This window comes from Mus caroli, chromosome 1, assembly GCF_900094665.2.
Source record: "Mus caroli chromosome 1, CAROLI_EIJ_v1.1, whole genome shotgun sequence".
Taxonomy (NCBI): Eukaryota; Metazoa; Chordata; class Mammalia; order Rodentia; family Muridae; genus Mus; species Mus caroli.
Window position 1 is genome coordinate 175,123,152 of NC_034570.1, and position 24,751 is coordinate 175,147,902.

Here is a 24,751-nt window from a genome sequence, read left to right on the forward strand (position 1 = left end):
AGTAGATCCTTTGATACACAGGCTCTGGTTTGCATCCTTGGCCATTTAAACACACATGCACATGAAGCCTACACATGAACACCTGCATATGAACACTTACATATAAACACATGTATGTGAGCACATGCGCAGAGCACATGCACTGGTCGGAAGCTTGCTGTGCTTTGGCAGTGTGCTTTAATATGAGACACTGAAATTCAGCTGTCAGAGGTATAATGTCACCAGAAAGCAGCCTTTTATAGAAATAATATTTTGCCCATTTTGGTAGGAGAAATGGCTCAGAGATTAAAAGCACTCATTGCTCTTCTAGAAAAGCCAGGTTCAGTTCCCAGCACCCATATGGTGGCTCACTACTCCAGGTCCAGGGGATGCATTGCCCTCTTATGGCCTCTACAGGCACCAGACTTGTGTGTGTACACAGACACACGTGCAGACGAAACCCCAAACACATAAAGTAAGTAGTACATTTTTTTAGAAGTTAAACATACATATATCCTCATCCCCAACATTCCTCTTTCATAATAATGAAGATAGTTCAAATAAGAATTTGGTATTGATTCAGAAACAGCATGACTAAGAGTATAAAGAAATGGAAGAGAAATGTTCTGAATAAAATCAGTTGCAGTGTCTTAGAGGCTTTACTGCTGTGTTAAAAACCAAAAGCAGCAGGGAAGGAAAGGGCTCGTTCCTTCCAAGTAACAGTCCGTCTGTCTGTCACTGAGGGAGTTGATAAGCCTAGAGGCAGAAGCCGTAGCAGAGACTGGAGGAGTATGGCCTGTTTGCTTGTCCTCCATGATCAACCTGCTTTCTTGTTCACTCCCAGGTCACCAGCTGGGGATGAGGGGTACCACCTACAGGGTGCTGGCTGCCTGCTGGCTCAGCTTGTGGAGGCAGTTGGTTAACGGAGGTTCCTTTCTAGCAGATGACTCAAGTCTGTGTCCAGTAGACAAAACCCCAGCTAGCACACAGTATTAATACTCTAGTGCGTTTAGATGTGTGCAGGGACACCTTTGACAGGTGTAGTTTAAGCCTAAAGGATGGCACACGTATAGTACATGCCCATACTGACAGAGTGAGACGTTACTGTTTCCATTGTCCCTTGTCTCTGCAGTGGCCATCGATGAGACGTGGGATTCTCAGTCTGTGTCCCCCTGGTGGCAGCAGATGCGCATGGCCTGCATCCAGTCAGAGAACAGTGGAGCTGCCCTGCTGTCTGCACATGTGGGACATTCTGTGGCCGCACAGATGTCCAGTGGTGCTACAGATAAGAAAGTAAGTGGGCAGCCGTGTGGCTTTGCTCCGTAGCTGTCCTGCTGGCTGATGTCTGGTTTTCCATCCTCGGGTGGGTGGCTTGCAGTGTTCTGGAGCATGGAGCGTGGAGTGTGTGAGGAGTTTGAAGTAGCTGCTGACGGGTAGTGATGCTTCCCTCACCAAGGGGTCAGGGTCATACTGGACTGCCTCCTAGGTTTGTTCACATTCTGCAGCCAATGGTTGTCTCCATCCTCCTCCAGACGCAGCCCTCAGTCCGGCAGACCAGCGCTTCTACCGAACTTGCCGTGTCTTTCCCGAGGGTTCATTTGTGCTAAGAAGTTTGCTTTTCTTACATTTCATGTTAGGTCAAGTAGTTTCTCCTAGCGGGCTGTTAGGTTAACACCTGGGTGGGTCTCTAGTGGTGTGCTATAAACATGATCAGTCCTGGAGGTTATGGGGTAAATGTGACACTACCAGACTGAGATGTTTGCAGTGATAGCATTCGCTGGTACTTTGTGTCAGTGCCGAGGAGAGCAGCCTTTGCGAGAGGCCAGAGACTCCTAAGTTGCACACTGGTTGAGCCTGACTTATGGCCACAGGACAGACCTCTCATAACTGTCCTGAGTCTGCAGTCTCATCCACTCAAGTGTTACATCTATAAAATGGCTTCTCTGCTGCTTTAAGTTGATGCTGCTCCGGCGTCTGCCAGGCGGCTGGGGACGCGGCTCAGAAGAGCACTTGCCCAGCACAGGTGAGGCCATGGGTTCAGTCTCCAGCACCGCAGTGAAACCAAACACATTGCCCAGGGTGTGAGCAGGATTTCTTCTGTCAGTTTTCCCAGATGGTGTTGGATGCAGATGCAGAAGCCCTCACGGACTCCTGGGAGGCCCTTTCTCTGGACACGGAGTACTGGAAGCTCCTGCTGAGACAGCTGGAGGACTGCCTCATTCTCCAGACTCTGCTGCATAGCAAGTTGAGCCCTCCAGCCGCCAAAGCAGCATCTCTGCAGACGGAGCCACTTCCAAGGCTTTCTGTTAAAAAGCTGTTAGAAGGGGGGAAAGGTGAGCTAGAGATCATGTGAGTGTGCACATGTGCACTCATGGCATTCTGAATGCGCGCTTACTCATTTCCTTTAATGTAGCCCTGGCTTGCTCTGAACTCATAGTCCTCCTGCCTTAGCCAAATGCTAGGAACATGGGTGTGCCTTTTAATTACTATTAGAGCAGCACTAGGTTTTCAGTAAGTGAAATGTTTATGGAGACTCCCGTCCTTGGACCTGAGTCCGTCTATCCTCCTGCCTCACCTACTCCTGGACACTTGAGTTGTTGCTCACATTTCAAAATCTAAGTCTCTACCCAGGAAACCATTTCCGAGCAGTGTTCTCTTCTCCCTCCTCATCTCCAGAGAGCTAGCAACTTCATCCCTTCCTCTCTTTCTTCCCTGTTTTGTGGTTTTAAATTTTCCTTTAGTATGTTTTTATGTTTGATTGCCACAAAGTAGTCATACACATTGTGAGACCTGGAGTAACATTTTACTCTGTGCATCATTAGCTCAGGTCTGTTACAGAGATGTTTGTTACTGTTCTGTCAGGAGCACTCAGAGTCCTCTGCGCTGTCTATTTTGAATGTACAATTAGTTGTGTAGATTCTCTTCTGTGCTGTGGACCAGATGCACCCAAGTGCCCGGCACTGTCGTCTCTCCACCCTTCTTGCTGGCCGCTCTCTCCACAGCCACTCCTGTGAGAACAACTGTGTGCTCGTTTTCAGTTTTCATTGAGTGTTCATTATTCTTACCAGAGGCTCTAGGAAGCATTTGGTACCAGAACAATATTTCTAGATTTACATATTCAAGTGCTTATAGCTTTTTATGATTTATTAGTGTGTGTGTGTGTGTATGCAGATACATTGACTTTGTGTACACACATGGAGGGCAGGAAAGGGCGTCACGTGTCCTTAGTCAGTTTCCTTCTGTTCCTTTGCAGCAGGGTCTCTTTCCAATCCTAGGATTCAAACTTTCTAGCCTAGGTTGGAAGCCAGCCAGACCCAGGGATCCTTCTGTGTCTGCCACCTCAGAGATGGGCTTACAAGGGTGTTTGGATGCCTGGCTCGTTACAGGGGAATCGAGCTCTCTACTGCAGGCCTCATGGTTGGGCACTACTGACTCTCAAACACTGAACCATCTCTACAGGCCTATGTTTATAGATTTTTATTTAGCTTGCTTTTCTTTTATTTAAATATTTATTTGTTTGTTTAATGTATGTAAGTACACTGTAGCTGTACAGGTGGTTGTGAGCCACCATGTGGTTGCTGGGACTTGAACTCAGGACCTTTGGAAGAGCAGTCAGTGCTTGTAACTGCTGAGCCGTCTCTCCAGCCCATTTGCTCATTTTTATAAGATTGGTAACAGTTTTTCATACCGTACATTTACTGCATCCCATGCTGTCACCGTAAGAAGGTTGGGGTACATTATCTTACTGTTAACGCAAAAAGTATAGTCGGGATAACTGTAGAGCAGCAGACACAGGGTCACTTAGAAGGCAGACAGGAAGGCTGACCTCCCAGCCCTGCTCAGGATGTTTCCACAGATAAGATGAGTTTACTATGAAGCATTATTTTTATGGGAAACTCTTTATTTGAATCGAAATAAGAGGTAAGCCAGGCATGGTGGCACACATTAGTCTCAACTGTTCTGGAAACACATAGGGGCTGAACATTTGAGCTAATAAATTTCAGATGAGCCGTAGTGGGCAACATAGTGATCCTTAATTCTTGCCCCTACTTCTCCACCCCAAAAGACAGGAAGATTGGGGGGGGAGCTAGTGTTTATTATTTTTAAATGTATTTTGTTTTTTTTAATAAGCAGAATTTTTCAGAATCCTTGAATATTTTCAGCTCACACAAATGTTTATGTCCTCTTGATGAGTAAAACATGTAAATTATGGCTAAGTTTTACTCATTAATATTTTATAACACAATGAAGTCAGTTGTATATTAGATGTAATGTGGAGTGGGTGGGGTCACCGGGGTCCTGGCTCAGTGGGTAAGAGCGCATGCTGCTGAGCATGGGATCCTGAGTTCAGATCTTTGAGCCGCATAAAAGCTAAGTGTCGCTATGCACACTCTACCCACGGTCGTGGGAGATAGTGATAGACTGGGGTGCTGCCATCGTCACTGCAGGTTCAGTGAGACCCTGTCTCAAGTGAGTCAGGCAGAGTTACAAAGCAGGACACCCAGCATCCTCCTCTGATGTATGTACATGTAATACACATATACAAATATATACATTATTTTAAATTAGAGTAAAGGAGCATGAGTTCCAGTGATAGAATGATTGTCTGGCCTGCACAGTCGTAGGCTGGATCGCCAGCACCTCGTGAGCTGGGTGTAGCACACACATCCACTCCAAAGGCGGCAGCAGCAGCAGCAGCAGCAGCAGCAGCAGCAGCAGCACAAGTTCACAGTCACTTATCCTCAGTTTAATGATTTGTTTGAGGCCAGCCTGATGCAAGACCCTTTCTCAAACAAACCACAAAAGAAACCTTTAAAATAGTAGTAATTCCTCCATCTGTGTCCGGTGTGGTATATTTTGAATGTATGGACCTGGCAAGTGTGTAGTCTATAGGATTGATACATGCCAATTTATGTTTATTTGAGATTTTCTCAGTGTAGAAGTGTGCCCCCAGATACCAGCTGTATTGCTTGCTCTCCCAGGTTGAATGATAGGTATTCATGTGCTTTAAGTCCATGGCTTTTTGGCATCACCAGGTTCAGGTTCCAAAGTGGATGTGCTGTGTATATGTGTACCTAAGGGAATATTTGTACCCATGCTCTGTATTTGGCTTCATTTAGCATGTTGCTGCTCATATTTTACCAGATTTCATTTTCTTTCTTGTCTCAAACCTATAGGTGGTATTGCAGACAGTGTAGCCAAGTGGATATTTAAACAGGACCTCAGCCCTGAATTGTTGAAATGTGCCAACAAAGAGAGAGATGTAGAAAATCCAGACGAACCCAGAGAAGGTATTACCCGAAGTCTCCCTGAGGTGTCAGAGGTGGAGATAGACCTAGGAGCCGTACCAGGTGACACCCGAATAATGAGCACTGTGGAATCCAGGGTGGAGTGACACGGGTGAGTTCTCCTTACCAAAAGTATGCTGTTACCCTCTTGTGTCTTCCAGACTTGCTCCACCTGGCCTACGAGCAGTTCCCTTGTAGCCTTGAGCTTGACGTGCTGCATGCCCACTGCTGCTGGGAGTATGTGGTTCAGTGGAACAAAGACCCGGAGGTAAGCATCCCCACCTGCTGCTTCTGTCTGCGTGTGCGTGTGCGTGTGCGTGTGTGTGTGTGTACACGGGCACACGCGCACGCACACTCCACTCAGTATGGAACCTATAGATGGCTTCATGTTTGCTAGGCAAGGACTCCCAACATTGAACGATATCCCCAGCCCTTTCACATTTACTTCCTGGAGACAGGATCTAGACTGGCCTTGAACCGAGGCCTTCCTGAGTTGTAAGCGATGAGAAGCACAGTGGCCAGCTGTATAATTAAGTGTGGCTTTTATTTATTTTATTTTATTTTATTTTTATTTTTTCGAAACAAGGTTTCTTTGTATAGCCCTGGCTGTCCTGGAACTCAGTTTGTAGACTGGGCTGGCCTCGAACTCAGAAATCCGCCTGCCTCTGCCTCCCAAGTGCTAGGATTAAAGGCGTGCGCCACCACTGCCCAGCTAATTTTATTTTTTAAAAGATTTATTATGTATACAACATTCTGCCTGCAGTCCAGAAGAGGGCACTAGATCTTATTACAATTGGTTATGAGCCACCATGTGGTTGCTGAGAATTAAACTCAGACCTCTGGAAGAGCAGCCAGTGCTCTTAACCTCTGAGCCATCTCTCCAGTCCATTACCTTTAGTTTTAAATTGAATTATCTTTGGAGAATTTCCAGTATCAACATGTGTGGTGACAGTAGTGATAGGGAGGCTTCAAAAGGTTTTAGCAAACGTCTCGATGATTCTGTGAGTATGATGTGCGATTTGGATTTGAGACGCCTTTGTGGTTACACAGGTAGCTTCTGAGGCTTCCCTCCAGTGTTTCCTGTTCCCTCGCTCTCATTCTTCTTACCATTCACTCCTAACACTGGCCGATATGCTCGCTTTCATATTTATTGTCAGACTCCCTCACTACACTCTATGCTCAGTGCAGACAAAGGTCTGGGTCTATTTTGTTCAGTGTAGTATTACTGGGGCCTTAGGCTTGGTACATGGTAGATGCTCAAATCTGCTGTATGGTGATTGTTTGCAAAAGGGAATTCAGTTTTCATACCTGTGAAATGCAAGTATTACCTGAAGAGAGGAATTGTGTAGTAGATAGACCTTGGGAGCTTGAGTCCCAGTCAGCACGATCTGGGTGTGACTAGAAATTAATGATTAATTAGATAATGAGATGGTTGAAGTTATCTTATCAGCAGTTATTCCTTACCTGATTCACAGAGTTTCTTTCGTTTACCTCTCCCTCTTCTTTGTTTGAGTCAGGGTTTAGCTTTATAGCTTAGCCTGGAACTCCATATGTAACCCACAAGGTCTGGAGTTCATGATCCTTCTGCTTCTGTCAGTCTCTTCTGTTTGCTTGTTTCTTGTGTCTGAGACAGGGTCTCAGTGTGCAGCACTCACTATCATGGAACTCACTGTGTAGTTAGGCTGGCCTCAAACTCACAGAGATCCACCTGCCTCTGCCTCCCGAGTGAGGGATTAAAGGTGTGTGCCACCACCACCCAGCAGCAGTAGCTGCTCCTCCTCCTCCTCTAGTTCCTCCTCTTCCTCTTCCATGTATGTGAGTGCTTTGCCTTCTGTGTGTCTGTGGATTGTATACATGCACGGTGCCCTTGGAGAATAAAAGAGGGTGTTGGCTCCCCTAGAACTTGGGTTATGGATAAGTGTGAGCCACCGTGTGGGTCTTGTGCGAGAGCAACAAGCGCTCTTAACCACTGAACCAGCTGTCCAGCCCCTTTGCCAGATTCTTAAATAGACGTATGCAGAAATTTAGTAAGAAGTCTCCGGTGGGGGCTGGAGAGATGGCTCCGTGGTTAGGGTTACTGGGTGCTCGAATCCAGCACAGTAGCCTGGCTGCCCACAAGCCTGTGACTCTAGCTCCAGGGCATCTGCCCTCCACAGGCATCCTCTCACACAGAGTGCACTTGCCACAGACACAGGCATAGAATCAATGTCAAGGGCTGGTGAGATGGCTCAGCGGGTAAGAGCACCCGACTGCTCTTCCGAAGGTCCAGAGTTCAAATCCCAGCAACCACATGGTGGCTCACAACCATCTGTAACAAGATCTGGGNACATGGTGGCTCACAACCATCTGTAACAAGATCTGGGGCCCTCTTCTGGAGTGTCTGAAGACAGCTACAGTGTACTTACTTATAATAAATAAATAAATCTTTAAAAAAAAAAAAAAAGAATCAATGTCAAAGAAGGTTTCCATTGATGTGAAATAACCTTCATCTTCTCTCTCTTCTCTCTAAGGAAGCTCGCTTTTTGGTTAGATCCATAGAACACTTGAAACACATTCTTAATCCACATGTTCAAAACGGTGAGTAGCAGGTGCGAGTCCTCCAGAGCCCCAGCCGTACCAGCTCCCACCCTCTCCCAGCATCTCACTGCATTACTGTGTGCAGAGAACCCTCTGTAATTGCCTCCTCCTGGGACTGTGGAGCAAGGGCCACTGACGCCAGCTGCTCTGCTGGGCGAGTAAAAGCACAGCTGTTGTCACTTGCTTAGTTGAGACTTTTTTCTTTAAGTGTTTTTAATGTTTTAAGTGCTTTGGGAGAAGGAGGCAGGTAGTGTTTTGTTTTGTTTTACTTTTGTTCTCCTGCAGTCTCAGGTAGCCCAGGCCACCCTTGAACTCCTGGCTCCCTTGCCTTGCCCTCCCAAAGGCTCGTGTTACAGGCATGTGCCACCACATCCAGCTACCTTGACATATATATTTTTTTAAGATTTATTTTATGTATATGAATACACTGTAGCTGTCTTTAGACACACCAGAAGAGGGCATCGGATTCCATTACAGATGGTTGTGATCCACTTTGTGGTTGCTGGGAATTGAACTCAGGACCTCTGGAAGAGCAGTCAGTGCTGTTAACTGCTGAGCTATCTCTCCATGCATGTCTTTTGGGACTTTCTGAGAGGTGCTGCGGTCCCAGTAGTTACGGTGTCAACAGACGCTTTGCAGGAGCTTTCCCCAAATCAGCGTCTCAGTCAGTGTGTGCTTCGTCTGTCTCATGCCCTCCAGAGCTGGAGAGCCAGGAATGCTAGTGAGTAGCAGAGCTTTGTGAGCATGTGCGGGGCCCTCTGCTCCACCCGTAGCACAGCAACCAAGCACACACGCCTCTTAAGCCTCCTTCCTGGAGGCTGTGTGACATAATGAGGCTTACTTCTTCCGTGTCACTTGAGGTATGGACTTGATACTTACTGTTTATAGGGACACTCTTCTGTTCCCTTACCCTTTTATTTAAAACAAAAATTCGGCATAAGATGCAAGAAATGATACATAGAGTCCACGCAGTTCCCTAAGCTCGGGGCGGGGTTCTGTGTCTGATGACTTTCCCTCAGCAGGGCTCTGCTCACGGCTCATTGCATTTGCTGTGTAGGTATCGCGCTGATGATGTGGAATACGTTCTTGGTGAAAAGGTTTTCTGCTGCTACCTACCTAATGGATAAGGTGAGGTGGTTTTCATTTTCACATACTGATTTCTTAATTTAGTTCCCTTCATTTCTTGATATTAGAAAGATTGCTTACACTGGGGTGTGTTGGTAGACTGTGTTTCTGGTTGTCAGTTATGCTGTGTTTTGCCCCTGCTCAGTTAAATATATATATAATTTACATGTATGTGCATATATATATATGAGTGAGTATATTATAGTTACATCATTAATCCCCTTCCCTCCCTCCCTCCAGCTTCTCCTATGTATACCCCCACCTTGCTGTCTTTCAAATTCATGACCATTTTTTCTGATTGTTATTACATATAATCACATATACTCCTAAACTTATAAATACAATCTGCACAGTCCATATACTGTTATTATTATAGGTATATGTTTTCAGGGCTGACCAATTGGTATTGGATAATGAGTTAGTGTGCTCTTTCCTAGGGAGGTCTATTTCTCCCCCTCAGCATGTCTTAACTGCCCTCAGTTCCTTGTCTATGGTTGAGGCCCTGTGAGCTTTCCCTCTTCCACATCAGCATGTCTGTTGTGCCATTCTTGTTCAGCTCATGTTTACACGGTAGTGTCGGTGACACTTCCTGGGTGTAGGAGAAACAATCTCACAGCAGACTCCCCGTTTCCCTGGCTCTTAGAATCTCACCGTCCTCTCTCCCGCAGTGATCTCTGAGTCTTGGGTGACTGAGTTGTGCTGTAGGCGCATCAGTTGGGACTGGGCTCTGCATTTTGATTCACTGTGGTTCTCTGTAAGAGAAGGTTCCTGGATGAAGAGTGAGAACTAACTTANCTTTGAGTACAAGAACAAACCTTTAGAATGTGCCTGGGGAATATGCTAGGTTAGCAGTGTCTCAGTTGTAGGTTCTCCAGGTAGCTGGCTAAGTTCCTAGTATCAGAATGACTTCCCTCTTGTTGAGTGGTCCTTAGGTCCAATTAGAGAGAGCTGTGGTTACTGCCAAGGACTGTGTGCCACTAGTGCACCCCAGGGTTAGCATACCATTCTGCTTACTATTGTGGTTCTTTAGCATTGTAGGTGGGTAACTGTTGGTTGTTTGCTTCCTCTGAAAGCTTACATGGCACCTTCTGTGCCTTGAAACCTGTCCACAGGGGGGCCTTCCAGGTCAGTTCTAACGGGGCTCTATATCTCAAGTATATATGGTGTCGGCAGCAATAGGAATCTACCTCTGGGGACTGGACAGTCCCTTTTTCATTTTTAGTTTTTGAACTCTTAGCAAATCTCCTGTCTCACCTTCCCCAGTGATTCAATAACAGGTGCACACCACCGTGCCTGACTACAGAATCTTAATGCTCTTATCCTTTACCCTGTAACCACTGTTTCTATCTCCCTGACCCACGGTCCAACAGGCCTAGGAGTCATTTATTCTGTTGTGTTCTCTAAGTCATTCTGTACAAAGTTTGCTTTTCTCCCTTTATATGTGAGGTGACCTATCAGGAGATAAAAAGGAGAAGCGAACACTGCATTAAGAAAATGGTCATGCCAGGCGGTGGTGGCGCACGCCTTTAATCCCAGCACTTGGGAGGCAGAGGTAGGCAGATTTCTGAGTTTGAGGCCAGCCTGGTCTACAAAGTGAGTTCCAGGACAGCCAGGGCTACACAGAGAAACCCTGTCTTGAAAAAGCAAAAAAAAAAAGAAAAGAAAAAAAGAAAAAAAGATGGTCACTTTCTGTTTCCCTCTCTAGACTAATAGCTTTCTGGATTTAGAGACTTAAAAATCAGGCTGGAGAGATGGCTCAGTGTTAAGAGTACTGACTGCTCTTCCAGAGGTCCTGAGTTCAATTCCCACCAACCACATGGTGACTCACAACCATCTGTAATGAGATCTGACACCCTCTTTTGTTGTGTCTGAAGAGAATGACAGTGTACTCACATACATAAAATAAATAAACAAATCTTTTGGTTTTTGTTTTTTTTTAAAAAAGACTTAATCCTTTCACGTGACAGGGACATGGCTCTAAGGAAAAGAAGTTGGGCATGAAAGAAAATCCTTTTGTAGGCAATGGTTTTGTGCTTTTTAGTTTGTAACCTACTTAGCACAGAGTTTTCTTAGTGTGTGTGGTAAAGGCTCAGAGAGTAGAACCTGCTACTCAATGTTGAAGACACTGAGCAGTTTTTAGTAGAGAAATTGCATGCTCGGAATTCTGACAACATTGTGGAATGTCAGAGAGTTGGTTGGCCTGGACTGAGCCTGCTGCCCGAAGTCTGTTCCAGGAATTCATCTCAGGTAATGAGGCTATGTTTTCAGACTCAGCTCCACTGTCCTGTGTGAACTATCAGGTAGTTTTCCTGAAGGTAGAGCTTCCACCTCCCATTTGGCCTGTAAACGTAGTCATGCTTGAGTCAGTGCCTACTGAATCAAGGACATCTTTGTTAGCCTGGAGTGTAATTCTTATCTGTTCTGATGTTTTCTTGTGTAACCAGTTAAAACTATTATGTTTTTCCCAACAAACAGAACTCTTAGGTTCTTTACTAGGAATTTCTAGACGACACAGCTACTTGCACACACAAACTGAGAGCCGGGTTCACCAACTTTTGTTGCCTGACTGCCTTCCTTCCGTTCTTCTGTCTGCCTGTCCTGTTATCTTTCAGCCTCCCCCACTCCTTTCTTTCTATCTGACAGGGCCTCACTGCCCAGCCTTGAACTTTAAAATTCAAGGTCTCCTTTCCTCTCGTGGGCTGGGAGTTCAGCAGTGAGCTGCTCGACCATGCCTGTGGGGACTTTTCTTATTACTTCAGAGTATACCACTTACTGGGGGAAGGGTTTTTTATTAGACATATTTATTTATTTCACTTTACGTTCATGAGTATTTTGCCTATGTGCCCCTATGTGCACCATGTATAAGCCTGTTGAAGCCCTAGATGATTGTGAGCTATGGTGTGGGTACAGGGAATTGAACCTAGGTCTCTGCAAGAGCAACAGTGCTCTTAGCTGCCGGGGTGTCTCTCCAGCCCAAGAACTGTTTATGGAAAGTTATTATTCATGAGCTCAGTGTGACATTTTTTGTGATATAGTATTTGAGTGCTTCCACAAAAAAATTGCTCTTATTGTTGGTAGCCAGCCAACAGTTAATTCCTGGCATGTGTATTTATAGCTGCAATTCTGGCTGCTTTTTATTTCCTGTACCATTCTCATGCCTTTTAGTTTAAATTGCTAAATATTACATTTCCTATCTGTTTCAGGTTGGGAAATCTCCAAAGGATAGGTTGTGCCGAAGGGTGAGTGAGTCTCCCTGTCAAACCTACACACTGTCTGCGTGGTGTCTGTCTTACTGTAGGAGTGAGCTTGGTTCTTACTCTGGAGGTGACAAGGAACAGAAAGAGAGTGCTGCTTTAAGGACATAGTTTTGGTTTCCGGCCACTCTCATGTTTCCCTGACTAGACAGCAGCTAGCCTGTGACATCCCTCCAGCTCACTTAGCCTCGAACTCCAGCACCTCACAGTAGAGATGCCTGCCCTCCCCTGCAGGCAGACTCTCCATCCAATCTCAGCTCACCTCAACTGAGACTGACCCACAGACACTGAGGCTGCGGATCAGTAGTGTCACTGTGCAAAACTGGGACCTGTTCTTCTGAAATATCTCAAGTGTTGAGAGACATAAATATAACTGTTGAGGACCTTATTCCCCCCGCCAGTCACCACGACCGAAGATTTCTGCTGTGTCCTTCAGACTGGAGGTTGTGTGACTGGAGCTAAGTGGTCATGCACACACACACGCACACACACACATACACACACGCACACACATACACACATACATACATACACACATACACACACACACACATTTGAATCTAGTATTTGATTGTCAAGTGGGGGATTATCGTTTTATTCAGAGAATCCAGTTCAGTGCCTTCAAGATACCATAAAACCAGAAGCCCTGTTGGTATCTTAGACCTTTCCTGGTTGAGTTTCATGTGTACATCTTACCACATTCCATGGTTAGCTGGCTAGCAAACAGTCTGGCAAGTTGAAGAATCTGTCTTTACAGTGTACAGATACGAGACATTACTGTCTCCTCTCTTGCCCTTGGTGTTAGAGATGGAATCCAGAGTCTTACGTATGCTGAGCATACCCCAGCCCCTGAGCCACACCCTCACCCCAGAACATTGACTTTTAAGATTGTTATTATTAATAATACTGATATCACACTAAATGCTGATATAAAATTGATACTACCAAACCCACTAGCAGGAATTTGAACATATAGTGACTTCAGATTGTATTCAGTGTAGAAAATCAGGCAATGGGCATGCTGAGCCCTCCTTTTGCAGCACAGCCGTTCTGATGTAGGGACGTTGTGTTCCTTTCTGAAAACAGGATGTCGGGATGAGTGACACGGCGCTGACATCCTTCCTTGGCTCCTGCCTGGAACTTCTTCAGACGTCATTGGAGGTAAAGAGGTGAACACTAGCCATGTGGTGACGCATTGCCTGTACTCCCCTCCTGGGCTTCTCGGACAGAAGGACTGAAGGCCAGCTAGGGCTGTGCAGTGAGACCACCTCCCCCCACCCACACGCATGCAAAACTCTCCCCCACATTCTTGCCCAGTCTGAGTGTCTCTTTAGATATTAGATATCCTGAAAACCATTCAGTTTAAGAGATGACATTTGGTGGATTGTATATCATATTCATCTGTAGGTTTTGGCTGTAGCCTAAAAAGTGATTGTTGGGGGAAGTATTTAAAAAGTTGCAATGCCAGCTCCCCTCTGCCTGAGGTCCCACTGCCTCTAGGCAGCCTTTGTGCAGCAGGCTCTCCAGCTCCAGCTTGCCTGCCTCGGAGCTACCTGTACTTTCTCAGCCATCCACCCCCTGTGGCCGGCAGTCCCAAATTCCAGTAACCCAGTAAATCAAAACTCTAGAGCTTATAATTAATCAGATTTGTATATCAATAAATTCTCAATTCACAAGATGCCCACACAATAATTTCAGAACCAATTGATAATGATATAATCTGCCCACCTAGATTAGACAAGTTATCCCAATTATTCTATCCCTATAGGATATTATAGCTACCTGTGGCTATGTAAATCCATGCGGAATCTGATTCATCCTGTTTGTCCTCCATCTTCCTCCTCCTCCTCCTCCTGTCTCTGACTCTGAAACTCCTAGCTCCCCTCCCTTTCCCTGTCCAATCCCAGGCTTCTTGTTGCACTAACACTTAAGTTAACTGGGGAAACTCTGCTATAGGTGACACTCATTTCTCTGTCTCCCTCTGCTTTACCCTCTGTGGTTCCTGGTGTCAGTGCTACAGGTGACACTCACTTCTCTGTCTCCCTCTGCTTTATACTTTGTGGTTCCTGTTGTCGGTGGGGAGGCAGACTCCAGGTGTGCACTTTGGGATGCTGCAGCCCTTAGTCTCCGACTCCTGACACAGACCTCCATTCTTACCCCGCAGGCTGACATTAGCAGGGATGAAGTCCAGGTGCCCGTCCTGGACACTGAGGATGCCTGGCTGTCCGTGGAAGGCCCCATCTCTATAGTGGAGCTGGCGCTGGAGCAGAAGCCTATCCACTACCCACTGGTGGAGCACCATTCTGTCCTGTGCTCCATCCTGTATGCGTCCATGCGCTTTTCTCTGAAGAGTGTGAAGCCACTCGCCCTTTTTGACAGCAAGGTAAGCTCCCCAGAGGGCTCTGGAGCTGGTTTGGAGTTGCTGGCTAACAGGCACATGGGTTCCTTACTGAATTGTATGTGTTTGTTTCTTAGTGATTTGTAGGGTGCTCTCTGAGAGGTTCCAGGTCCCTTATCCCCTTACCTAGTTCCATTCTTTTACTTTGCTCACAGTGGGTTTCGGGGCAGTGTCCTCTGCTGTCAGTCCTTTCCATTCTGCATGTTCCCCCTAGACAGACAGACAGACCCGCTTGCTTCCTCGTGTGTGTGTGTGTGTGTGTGTGTGTGTGTGTAGGCAGGACTTATTTGTCCAGTTTGATGAGTATGCTTCAGTTGAGTGTCCTAAGGAGCTCGTGTCTGAAACATACCTGCAGACACTCATCCTGCCCTGACTCACTCTGCTTTCCACCAGTTCCGTGGCTTGAGTAATTGACATTAATGCTGTTTCTGCACTCGTACACACTAGAAACCTAGAGGTGAACTCTACTCCAGCCCCATCTCTTCACTTGTTCTGAGCTGTCCCTGGCATGGTGCTGTGTGCCTGTGACCCCAGCACCTAAGAGGCAGAAGCTAGAGGTGTGTGTTCAAGCCAGCGTGGGCCACTTAGCTGATTCCAGGCCATCCTGAGCTGAGACCCTGTCTCAAGCTAAAACGATTCCACCTGAACATTGCTGTCCATCACTGCCTTCCCCGATTGCCTTGTCCAGCAGACCCTTTCTACCATCCTGTCTCCATTGCTCTCACGGCCCAACACTTAAGAAGCCATCTTCCCAATCAGATTGGTGTCCTGCCTCACATTTTGTAGCTCCTTGCAAAATCAGCTTCAAACTTGGTAGTCCATGGAAAGGCTCTGCATCACTTGGCGGATTAGTAAGTCCGTCCTGCTCAGGTGCCCTGAGATACAGGGTTAACAGGAAGTAAGAACTTCAGCTTTAAGACTCACTCACTTCTCTGGAGTTGGAGGATGCAGCTTCAGCAATAAGAAAGAAAGCATTTCACTTCTCAGGCTCCACCTTTGGCTGAGCCAAGTGTGATATCACTTTTCTCAAGACAGGCTTCCCCCAGGTCTCTGTAGGAGCAGAGAAAGCGTCTCCCTGTGGAAAACCGCCTCTCTAAAGAGGGTGTGCAGGGCGTGGAGTGTGTTCAGCAGCGTCTCTTACACTCACAGCCCTCAGGGTCTGTTCTACTATTCTAAGGGAGTTCTGCCCATAAAACTGTGGACCTGGTTGGGTCTGTCCCCAGCCTTTCCTGCTCCATCCGCCATCCCTCAGCCACACATCCCATCACAGTCTTCGCTTATATTGTCTGATTTTCATAGGCAACTATTTTGTGTGGCCAATGTCTGGGTTTGTTTTGTTATCATCCAGGCACCCTCTTCAAAGCCCATGTCTGCGAAACTTCCCACATGTCTTTGTTGTTCCCGTGTCTGTATACATTGCCTATAAGCAAGAGCTCAGTAAAAGTTTGGTGCATTGGTCATCAAGATGTTCAAGGAAAGGTGGTGTCCACAGTGTGCATAGGGTGTGGAATGTGAAAGGTTTAGTCAGGAGCTGGGAGGGTGTGGCCCAGAGAATACATTCTAAAGGCCCTGAGGAATCTATCTCAGCATCCACTGAAGAGCTAGTGGAGCCTGAAGGGCTTACAGCAGAGCCATTCTCAAGCTTGGGACTGGACAGGTCATCTATAGAAAACTTATTTGGGGTGATCTTAGACATGCTTAGTTTGATAGTCTACATAAGCAGGGACAATATATATTTTAAGAGAGAAATTTGGGGGCTGGGGATACAGTTTAATGGCAGGGCACGAATGCCCTGGGTTCTATCTCTCCCTAACCAGAGAGGGACAGAGAGTTGGGGAGGGGCCATTGTAGTAGTTCTTGGTGCTTATTTTATTTTGTTTTGTTATTTTTGGTTTTTGGTTTTGTCTGGTTATCTCTGTGTAGCCCTAGCTGTCCTAGAACTCATAGATCAATCTGCCTCTGCCAATCTGGTGAGATTAAAGGTGTCTGTCACCACTGCCCAGCTGAGAGATTTTTAATCAACAATATTTAACATTTAGGTTAGAGTTGTTTAGGGCAGCATATAATTGTTTATGTACAGCATAGTGGTAGAGACTGCATCTAACCTACAGAGGACAGAAAGGAAAACAGATGGCAGCTACCCCAGCAGCTACCCTGTATAGATTCTTTCTTTCGGGAATGGCTTGTTCACAGATGAAAGGTAATTCAAAGTAAAGTGTTGCTGAGTGGTAGGCCTGGGTGCTCTCACTCTACTTCCTGCTGAGGGAAATCTGATCCCCTATTATTTGGTTGGTTTTTGTGATGGGAGCAGTGTGGAGGCCAGAGGAAGATGGGCGAATCTGACCCCCTATTATTTGGTTGGTTTTGTGTTGGGAGCAGTGTGGAGGCCAGAGGAAGATGGGCGTCTTCCTCAGAGTAGCGTTGTTCCTTACTGCCTGAGATGCCATGCCAGCTTCTCTCTCAATGCTCAGGGTGTGATTCAAGGATGCATGCTTGTTCATCAGGGCTCTTACCCAGTGAGCATCTACGCAGCCTGCCCAGTTCTGTATGACTCTTTAAACATGTGCGCTCATTGTTCCAGTGATCTACTACTGCTTACCCAATTATCCCAAAAGACTTAAGTGTCTGCAACAACCAACACTTACAATTTGAGATTTTAGCCTGTTTAAGGTAGCAATTCCTGTTATTGAGCTAGATCCACAGAACTTGGTAATTTTCAGTGTCACTTAAATAGCCTTTGAACTCAAGATCCTCTTACCTCCCCTGGGATTACAGACATGATTCACCATGCCTGGTTCATCTTTCCAGGCCTTATGGGTCAGGAATCTGACTTTCTTACCTAACTGCCTTTGGCATAAAGGATCTCCTGAGACCATGGTGGAGTTGCTTCATGGTGGTGTCAGCTAAAGGCTCAGCCGGATTGGGGAATGTGATCTCGTCCATGTAACTGTCTGTAGGCTTGCTCTCCTGACCACTGGGTCCTCTCGGGGTGAATCAGAGCACCTAAAGTAACCCAGTCTGTAACGTCACTTGCTGTCCCTGTCTAATTACAGTTGCTCGCAGCCAGCAACCCACAATTCAGGGAAAGAATAATGTGGGACTCAAATACTAGATGAGTGGGGCCATCTTAAAGGCTGGTGGTCACACACTGGACAGTGGTCACCATGCGAATAGAATGCTGACATCATTCTGTTTAAGAAAAAAAAGCCAACCACTAGTCACTCATAAAGAGATCAGCTCTAAAGTCTCCCTTAGTCTCCCTTCATTGGTACTCACCAGGGTGCTTTTGTTTTTCTGTCTTTCTCTTTAGGGAAAGAATGCATTTTTTAAGGATTTAACTTCAATTCAGTTATTACCTAGTGGGGAAATGGATCCAAATTTTATTTCAGTAAGACAACAGGTAAGTTAGTTAATTTTCTTGTTTCTTAGGAGGAAATAGCAAAGTAGAAATACAGCTGTCTTTTAAAAGGATGGCCACTTCTTCAAGTGATTCCCAGGAGCTAGTTTCCCCAGTGTGTCACCCTTTATTGAGAGAAAAACCGTTTTCGAGCCAGTGGGACAGTTGAGTGAGTGAAGACACTTAGTGACCTTGATTCCATCTCATGCTAGAGGAGAGAACTGATTCCTCCACTCATGCTATGGCATATGTGTACACATGAATGCACACACATATATTTTAAAAATTAAAAATAATTTTAATGTAGTCTGTTTGACAAAGTTGGCTTGAGGCACTTTTAATTATGTTATTGATGTGTCTGGGAGGAGCTTGTCCTGTGGCACTGAGTATGGAGGGGCAAGGGCAGCTCTGGGGTCAGTTCTCCTCCACCTGGAGAGGACCTCTTGGGATTGAACACAGGCCACCAGCTTACAGAGCAAGCACTGGGCTACTTTTAAATGAAAAGTACTGACGAGGCAGTGCTGTGCCTTCCTGTCTTCAAGTTCTTACTGAAAGTTGTCAGTGCAGCTGTCCAGGCTCAGCATTCCAAGGACAAAGATCCCTCTGCAGAAGCAGCAAACACTCATTGGAAAGACCTCAACTGGCCAGTTTTGGCTGTGGACTTAGCCCATCACCTTCAAGTGAGCGACGATGTCATTCGAAGGCACTATGTGGGGGAGCTATACAGCCATGGAGCTGACCTCTTAGGAGAGGAGGTAAGAGTGACCTGAGATGCTCATTGGCCTCTGAGGAGAGGAGGTAGGGATGACCCAAGATGCACATGGGGTGCGAGTTATAAAACACACAGCCAGAGTTGGATATAGTGCAGTGTGCATTTGGGATGCAGAAGCAGGGGGATAAGAACTTTTAAGGTCAGCCTCATCTACATAGGCCAGTTTGGACATGAGACTAAGTCCAGTCAACAAAAGAATAGAAAGCGGTGTCTGGATCTGTGCCTGCTGCCAGGTTCACACAGGCACAGAGCAGTAACAGGTGAGGCCCCTTGAGGACTGATCATCTGCTGGAGCAGGGAAGCATGAAGTTCTGTACCAAGAGATGAACGTAAACCGAGTCACAGGAGTCTCAGTGGGTGAAAGAAAGTGGGAACGAAACCGCCCTCTCAAGGAGAAGCAACTAGCTGCTCCCAGAGCTGAGAAACAGAGGAGTCCAAAGGTCCAGAGATGGGGAGCAGCGTGGCAAGGTCCAAGACCAGAAAGCCAGTGTGGCTGCCAGACCTCATCAGCAATGAGTCAGGGTGGGTAGGTATCCACTCAAGCTAGGAGGGAGTGACTCCATCAGCAATAAGGAGAGGTTGGCTGTTCTCCAAGCCTGAGGCCACTTGGGAGCACCGTCAGATGGCAGAATCTAACTAAGACCCCTTTTCTTGTAAATGAGGTATCGTGTCATGAATTGAAAACTTAGGTAACAAAAATTAGCTGATGAGCAAACGTTGGGTTTAAATTCTAGGTCAATTTCAATTTCCCTTCGTCCGTCCGTACACCTGAGAGCCGAGGTAGAGTCTCTTCATTGGCAACCTTGGGACAGTAGCTCTTGCTGAATTGTTTCTCCATGTTCACCCTCAGGCCATTTTCCAAGTTCAGGACAAAGAAGTTCTGGCGTCTCAGCTGCTAGTGCTGACCGGGCAAAGGCTGGCTCACGCGCTTTTCCACACCCAGACGAAGGAAGGCATGGAGCTGCTGGCCAGACTCCCGCCCACACTCTGCACCTGGCTGAAGGCAATGGTGAGTGGAGGGCGGCGTGAGCAGATGCTCCTGGATGGATGGCCTCGCCAGGGAGCTTTACCCCAAAGAGATGCTTTTTTTTTTTTTTTTTTTGAGACAGGGTTTCTCTGTGTAGCCCTGGCTGTCCTGGAACTTTGTAGACCAGGCTGGCCTCGAACTCAGAAATCTGCCTGCCTCTGCCTCCCAAGTGCTGGGATTAAAGGCATGCACCACCAAGCCCGGCCAAAGAGATGCTTTTATTGGGAGAACTTCCACAGTAAAGCTTAAGTCAGTAAGGTCATGTTTGGCTGCATCAAACTAATGGCTGTTGTGTCCCATTTGCAGAACCCTCAGGATCTTCAGAACACTGGCGTGCCTATTGCAGCAACAGCTAAACTCGTGCATAAAGTGATGGAGCTCCTGCCAGAGAAGCACGGGCAGTACAGCCTCGCCTTACACCTCATCGATGCCGTAGAAGCCATGGCGACTTTATGACAGTAGCCTACAGTCCTGTGACTACATGAACCACTGCATGTCATTTTTCATAGTAAGATCTGGAACTTCGGAAGGGTTTTGTTTTTTGTTTTTTTTGTATAATAAATAAATATATTACTTTAAAATGTGCAATCCTGGCTAAATTCCACATCTTCAGCAAAGACTGAAGATAAATTATAAACACATTAACTATCCTGTGACTAATGCAGATGCTTTATTCTTTATTTTTTCATTCAAATAAGCAGCTTTATTGTTAAACTTTGGTATTGTTCCTGGTTATAATTTGCAGATTTTGTTCTTAGTGTAGTAGTTCCTATCCAAATGACTCCTGTGGGGATTAAGTGTGTTCACACTGCTTCCATGAGCACACTAGAGATGCCCATGTCCCTTTCAAACATGCAGAGATGTCCTCATGGTTGGTCGTGTACCGGGATGCCACCTGGCAGGGAGCTCTGGGTGCTGACCGCTTCCTGTCCAGGGTGCTGCTGCTGTCAGAGGAGAAATGGCTTGAGATCAGCAGGGGACCAAGGAACTTTGGGAAGGACCTTAAGTCTGTTGTCCTTGCCAGACTTAGGAATCAGAGGTGTGAACAAAGCAGCAAGATCAGTTATTATGTAAATTAAAATTTACTCTATTTTGTCAAGTTCCAAAATTGTATCCACATCAGGTAATTGTAAAAATGTATTATCTTGTAAGACATGTTTAAAAAAAAAAAAAAAACAAAGAAACAATATTTAAAATCCAACTTTATTTTTCTTCCAAGTGTTCAAAACTGTCTGTTTCTGGGACTTGGTCATGTTGCCTGTCCGGGAGCAGGACGGGGCACTTTGTGCTGTCATGGCCTTAGCAAACCTACCTCAGCTGGGTGGAGAGGATGAGCCTCGGCTAGTGTTGGACCCTGTAGTGCCTAGAGCAGTCCAAGTGCTGACAAGTGTGAGGAAATGCACTGCGCTCTGCAGATCAGCAAGCCCTGGCTCCAGTTCAAGTGTATCTGGAATGTAGCCATATAGTGCAATTATTGCTGTCTGCCATGGTCATGGTTGTTCACAGTACGTGTACCATACTCATTCTAAGCAAGGGAAGAAGCCAACTCCATTAGAAGGCTGAGAATACTCTTCAGGGACTCCACAACAAAGTGACACCCAGGCGCACACAAATATCAGTTCTTTTTCATTAGAAAGTTAGATCTAAATAAGATTGTGACTGGCTAAAACTAAGTCTGCTGATTGTCAGATTTCAAATCTTCAGAGAAAAAATGTTTCCGATGTTGCTCAGGTGGCTCTGAGGAGCAGCCAGCCTGTGCGGGAATCCCTGCAATCACAGCTTGACTGACATGCATACCATCCTTGACACAGTCCTGAGGAGTCCACTTGCCCCAGGACCTTCTGCAGCACTCTGGAAGGCACAGGATGTGGGCAGCTTGCTAGAAAAGCCTCCTGCTGCAAGTACTGCTAATTGCTAATAATGTCGGTCTTTTTCCTCTAATCCCATTAAGTCTTTTGGGAGAGGGGGTAGCTTGTATTTTTGGGGGGAATAAAACTGACTAAATGAACCAGAACACAGATTATTAAGTCTTTAGATATATCATCTAAAAAGTTTATAAAATGCATAGAATTTTAAAACTAAATCCTGAGTTTAATAAAAGCAGTAACAGTCTACTACTTCACTAAGGGCTTTTAAAATAATTCTGGGAAGAAAGGAAAATTAACATGTATGTATTCATTCTCTAACAACAAAGTGTCACAAAATAATTAGGTTCTAACACACGGTCAGTGTCCTGCAACAAGGGCACGGCATGTTCTGGAAACCTTAGTATCCCCCCAGACACTGCCCCCTTCTTACGGTTACGCATGTTTACCTTGTTAGTGAAGGTGTTTAAATAATCCTAGCTTCTCTGTTCCAGGTTATCTTAGATGTACAGGTGGAGGGGCCGGGAGAAATGTAGTCAGCAGTACACAGCACCAGGCTTCCCAATGCTTCACACTTTTGTAAGGATTTACCTGTTAGAAAAGTTCATCTAAGGCCAGTGTAAAGCCTGCTACATTTAAATAGCTTCTTAATATATGATTCCTTGTGATTTAAAATCATGGAAAACTAAACTTAGTACCAGTAAGCTTACACTGATTATAGCATTCACTTAGAAGTTGCTATAATCCACTTCATTAGGAAACAGTATCTTACAGTGCACACACAGCAGCAGCAGAGCACGCCCTTGCACTTCACGGGGTCACGGGGTGCTGGGCAGCTAGCTTCAACTTAGTAGATTAGACATTCTTGGAAATCAATCCAGTGTTGGGTTGTTTAAGAAATGCTCTATTTATCTACTGTCGATGTATTGTTAAGTAGTGAATTCTGTATATACTGTTATTCCTGTCTGTTCATTATTGTGAACTTATGTATATTAGTGAAATAAATTAACGCTTCATGTTATTTCCTCACCGTTCATACCCGTAAGAACACAGAGATTTCTCCTCTTGAATAACAATTTGGTGATGCTCTTTGTAGTACACTCAGAGTCCTGCTGCTTTAGAAACTTGGTGTTTGCTAGTGGGCAGAAGGAACTGACCCCCTTCACCTTGTAGAGGCACACGACTGCCACTCCCTGCAGAATCCCACGCTTCATCATCCACAGCTTCCTCACCATCATCAGCTGGGAGTTTCCCAGAATGCCTTTATTTTCAGATATCATAGAGCTTAAATACTGAGTCAAAAAAGTTTTAATAAAATATAAAACATTCTGCCACATTGAAAGTAACCATATTCAGTGTCTGTCTCTGAAGAAGTCCATGAGTGAGTGTGTGTGTGTCTGCCCTGTATATATGTATATCTGCATATATATCTCCATATATATATATATACATACATTATTCTTTCTATAGTTACAAGAAATATTCTTTTAACCTTCTGATTCTTACCCCATCTGTTACTATCTATCTGCTCCTCTACTTTCTATGTAAGCCTTGGATTTCTTTCTAGGGTTGGAACTTTCTAACAGTTCACTTCCTCGGCCAGTCAGTCCTGTGGGGAGTGTCTTGTTCAGAACTGTTGACATCAGATTGCTACTTTGCACCAATGACCTCTGCACACCGAGGACAGAGAGCATCTGCAGTCTCAGACGTATGCTTCCAACATCGAGGGCACTTCTCTCTGGCAGTTGGTACGACAATGACTTTATATGAAGACTCCTCACGAATGTCACCACCTTGAAAGAACACACAGAGCATGTCCAGTCACTGAGCTTGTACCACCAGTCCTCAGTGCTTCAGTGGACACTCCTTCCCAAGGCGCTTCTCCCTCCCACGTTTCTAACTTAGGCCAGGTTTTGTCCTGTAACAAACTCACTAAAACAAGATGACTACTGAAGAGCAATCGACTCAGACCAACCGCTTCTCTGCCATGCTTAGAACTGGCTTTCATTCTTGACCCTGCTATATAGTTGATTTGGGTTTTTTAAAGAAAGAGTCTCTTCTATGTTGCCCTCACAGAGCTCCATCTGACTCTGCCTCCTCAGTGCTGGGACGAAAGGTATGCACCACCATGCCCAGCTCTTAACTCAGGAGTTCAAAATGACAAGTTCTAGAGACAGTGGCAATGCCACTACTCAAAACTTCAGTTACACAAAAGGAGCCACAACTTTCTCCACTGTTCCTGTTAATGAAGATGAATCAAGGTGACAGCACTTTGAACAGTGCACAGAAATTCTGTGATAAAAATTCTATCCAACCCTTTAAAATTGGCTAATGATATTTTAGTTAGGATATGCATAAAAGGAAATTTTAGAATTTACACAGGATGGGTCAGTGGGACTGGGCCATATGTGGCACTATGTATCAGAACACGAGGGGGAAAAGACTCTCTGACAGTCACTCATGGGTGACAAGGAACTGTCCCAGCCTCAGCTTCCGTTCCCAGAGACCTGGCTCAGCCAGTCTTGAGGTAGCCTAGTCCCATGGAAAGCTGGGGGTGACATCAACTATTTAGTCCCTGCTCACTCTTCTCACCTTCTAGATTGATGACGAATGTCCCCGTGAGCTCAATGTCCCCTGCAGTTCTTTCCCGTGGCTCCTGAGCCAGCAATGTCGTCTGGGAAGCCATCATCAGCTCATTCAGCTGAGATGTGCTGGAGGTCTCCTCAGCTTGGAGCATCTGGAATGCACGTGAAAGTTACTGTTCCAATTAAAAGTTGACAGACACTTTTTTTTTTTAAACCAGAACCATTTATTGAAGATGCTTTCTTTTTTTCTATTGTATATTTTTGGCTTCTTTGTCAAAGATCAAGTGTCTGTAAGTGTGTGGTTTTATTTTTTTTTAATTTTTAATATTTTTTATTACATATTTTCCTCAATTACATTTCCAATGCTATCCCAAAAGTCCCCCATAGCGCCCCCCCACTTCCCTACCCACCCATTCCCATTCTTTTGGCCCTGGCATTCCCCTATATTGGGGCATATAAAGTTTGCAAGTCCAATGGGCCTCTC

The 24,751-nt window shown here is 45.7% G+C and overlaps 2 protein-coding genes across 3 annotated transcripts in view; one reads left to right on the forward strand and one right to left on the reverse strand.

Moving 5' to 3' along the window:
- Positions 1 to 23,018, forward strand: part of Rab3gap2 (RAB3 GTPase activating non-catalytic protein subunit 2) — a 78,182-nt gene extending 55,164 nt beyond the window's left edge. The window contains exons 23-35 of one of the 2 annotated variants that reach the window (XM_021171092.2): positions 1,112 to 1,272; positions 2,084 to 2,312; positions 5,157 to 5,330; positions 5,429 to 5,535; positions 7,778 to 7,844; positions 8,902 to 8,972; positions 12,173 to 12,208; positions 13,310 to 13,384; positions 14,388 to 14,606; positions 17,932 to 18,021; positions 18,561 to 18,773; positions 19,641 to 19,799; positions 20,124 to 23,018. In XM_021171092.2, the coding sequence (XP_021026751.1) occupies positions 1,112 to 1,272; positions 2,084 to 2,312; positions 5,157 to 5,330; positions 5,429 to 5,535; positions 7,778 to 7,844; positions 8,902 to 8,972; positions 12,173 to 12,208; positions 13,310 to 13,384; positions 14,388 to 14,606; positions 17,932 to 18,021; positions 18,561 to 18,773; positions 19,641 to 19,799; positions 20,124 to 20,273 (1,751 nt within the window). In that variant the 3' untranslated portion in view covers positions 20,274 to 23,018. The remainder of the gene's footprint in view (positions 1 to 1,111; positions 1,273 to 2,083; positions 2,313 to 5,156; positions 5,331 to 5,428; positions 5,536 to 7,777; positions 7,845 to 8,901; positions 8,973 to 12,172; positions 12,209 to 13,309; positions 13,385 to 14,387; positions 14,607 to 17,931; positions 18,022 to 18,560; positions 18,774 to 19,640; positions 19,800 to 20,123) is intronic. The other variant, XM_021171095.2, reaches the window with a different exon arrangement.
- Iars2 (isoleucyl-tRNA synthetase 2, mitochondrial) overlaps positions 22,911 to 24,751 on the reverse strand; it is a 42,978-nt gene continuing 41,137 nt past the window's right edge. The window contains exons 22-23 of the mRNA XM_021171100.2: positions 24,275 to 24,419; positions 22,911 to 23,475 (exon numbers count right to left, since the gene is read on the reverse strand). Of these exons, the coding sequence (XP_021026759.1) occupies positions 23,333 to 23,475; positions 24,275 to 24,419 (288 nt within the window). The 3' untranslated portion in view covers positions 22,911 to 23,332. The remainder of the gene's footprint in view (positions 23,476 to 24,274; positions 24,420 to 24,751) is intronic.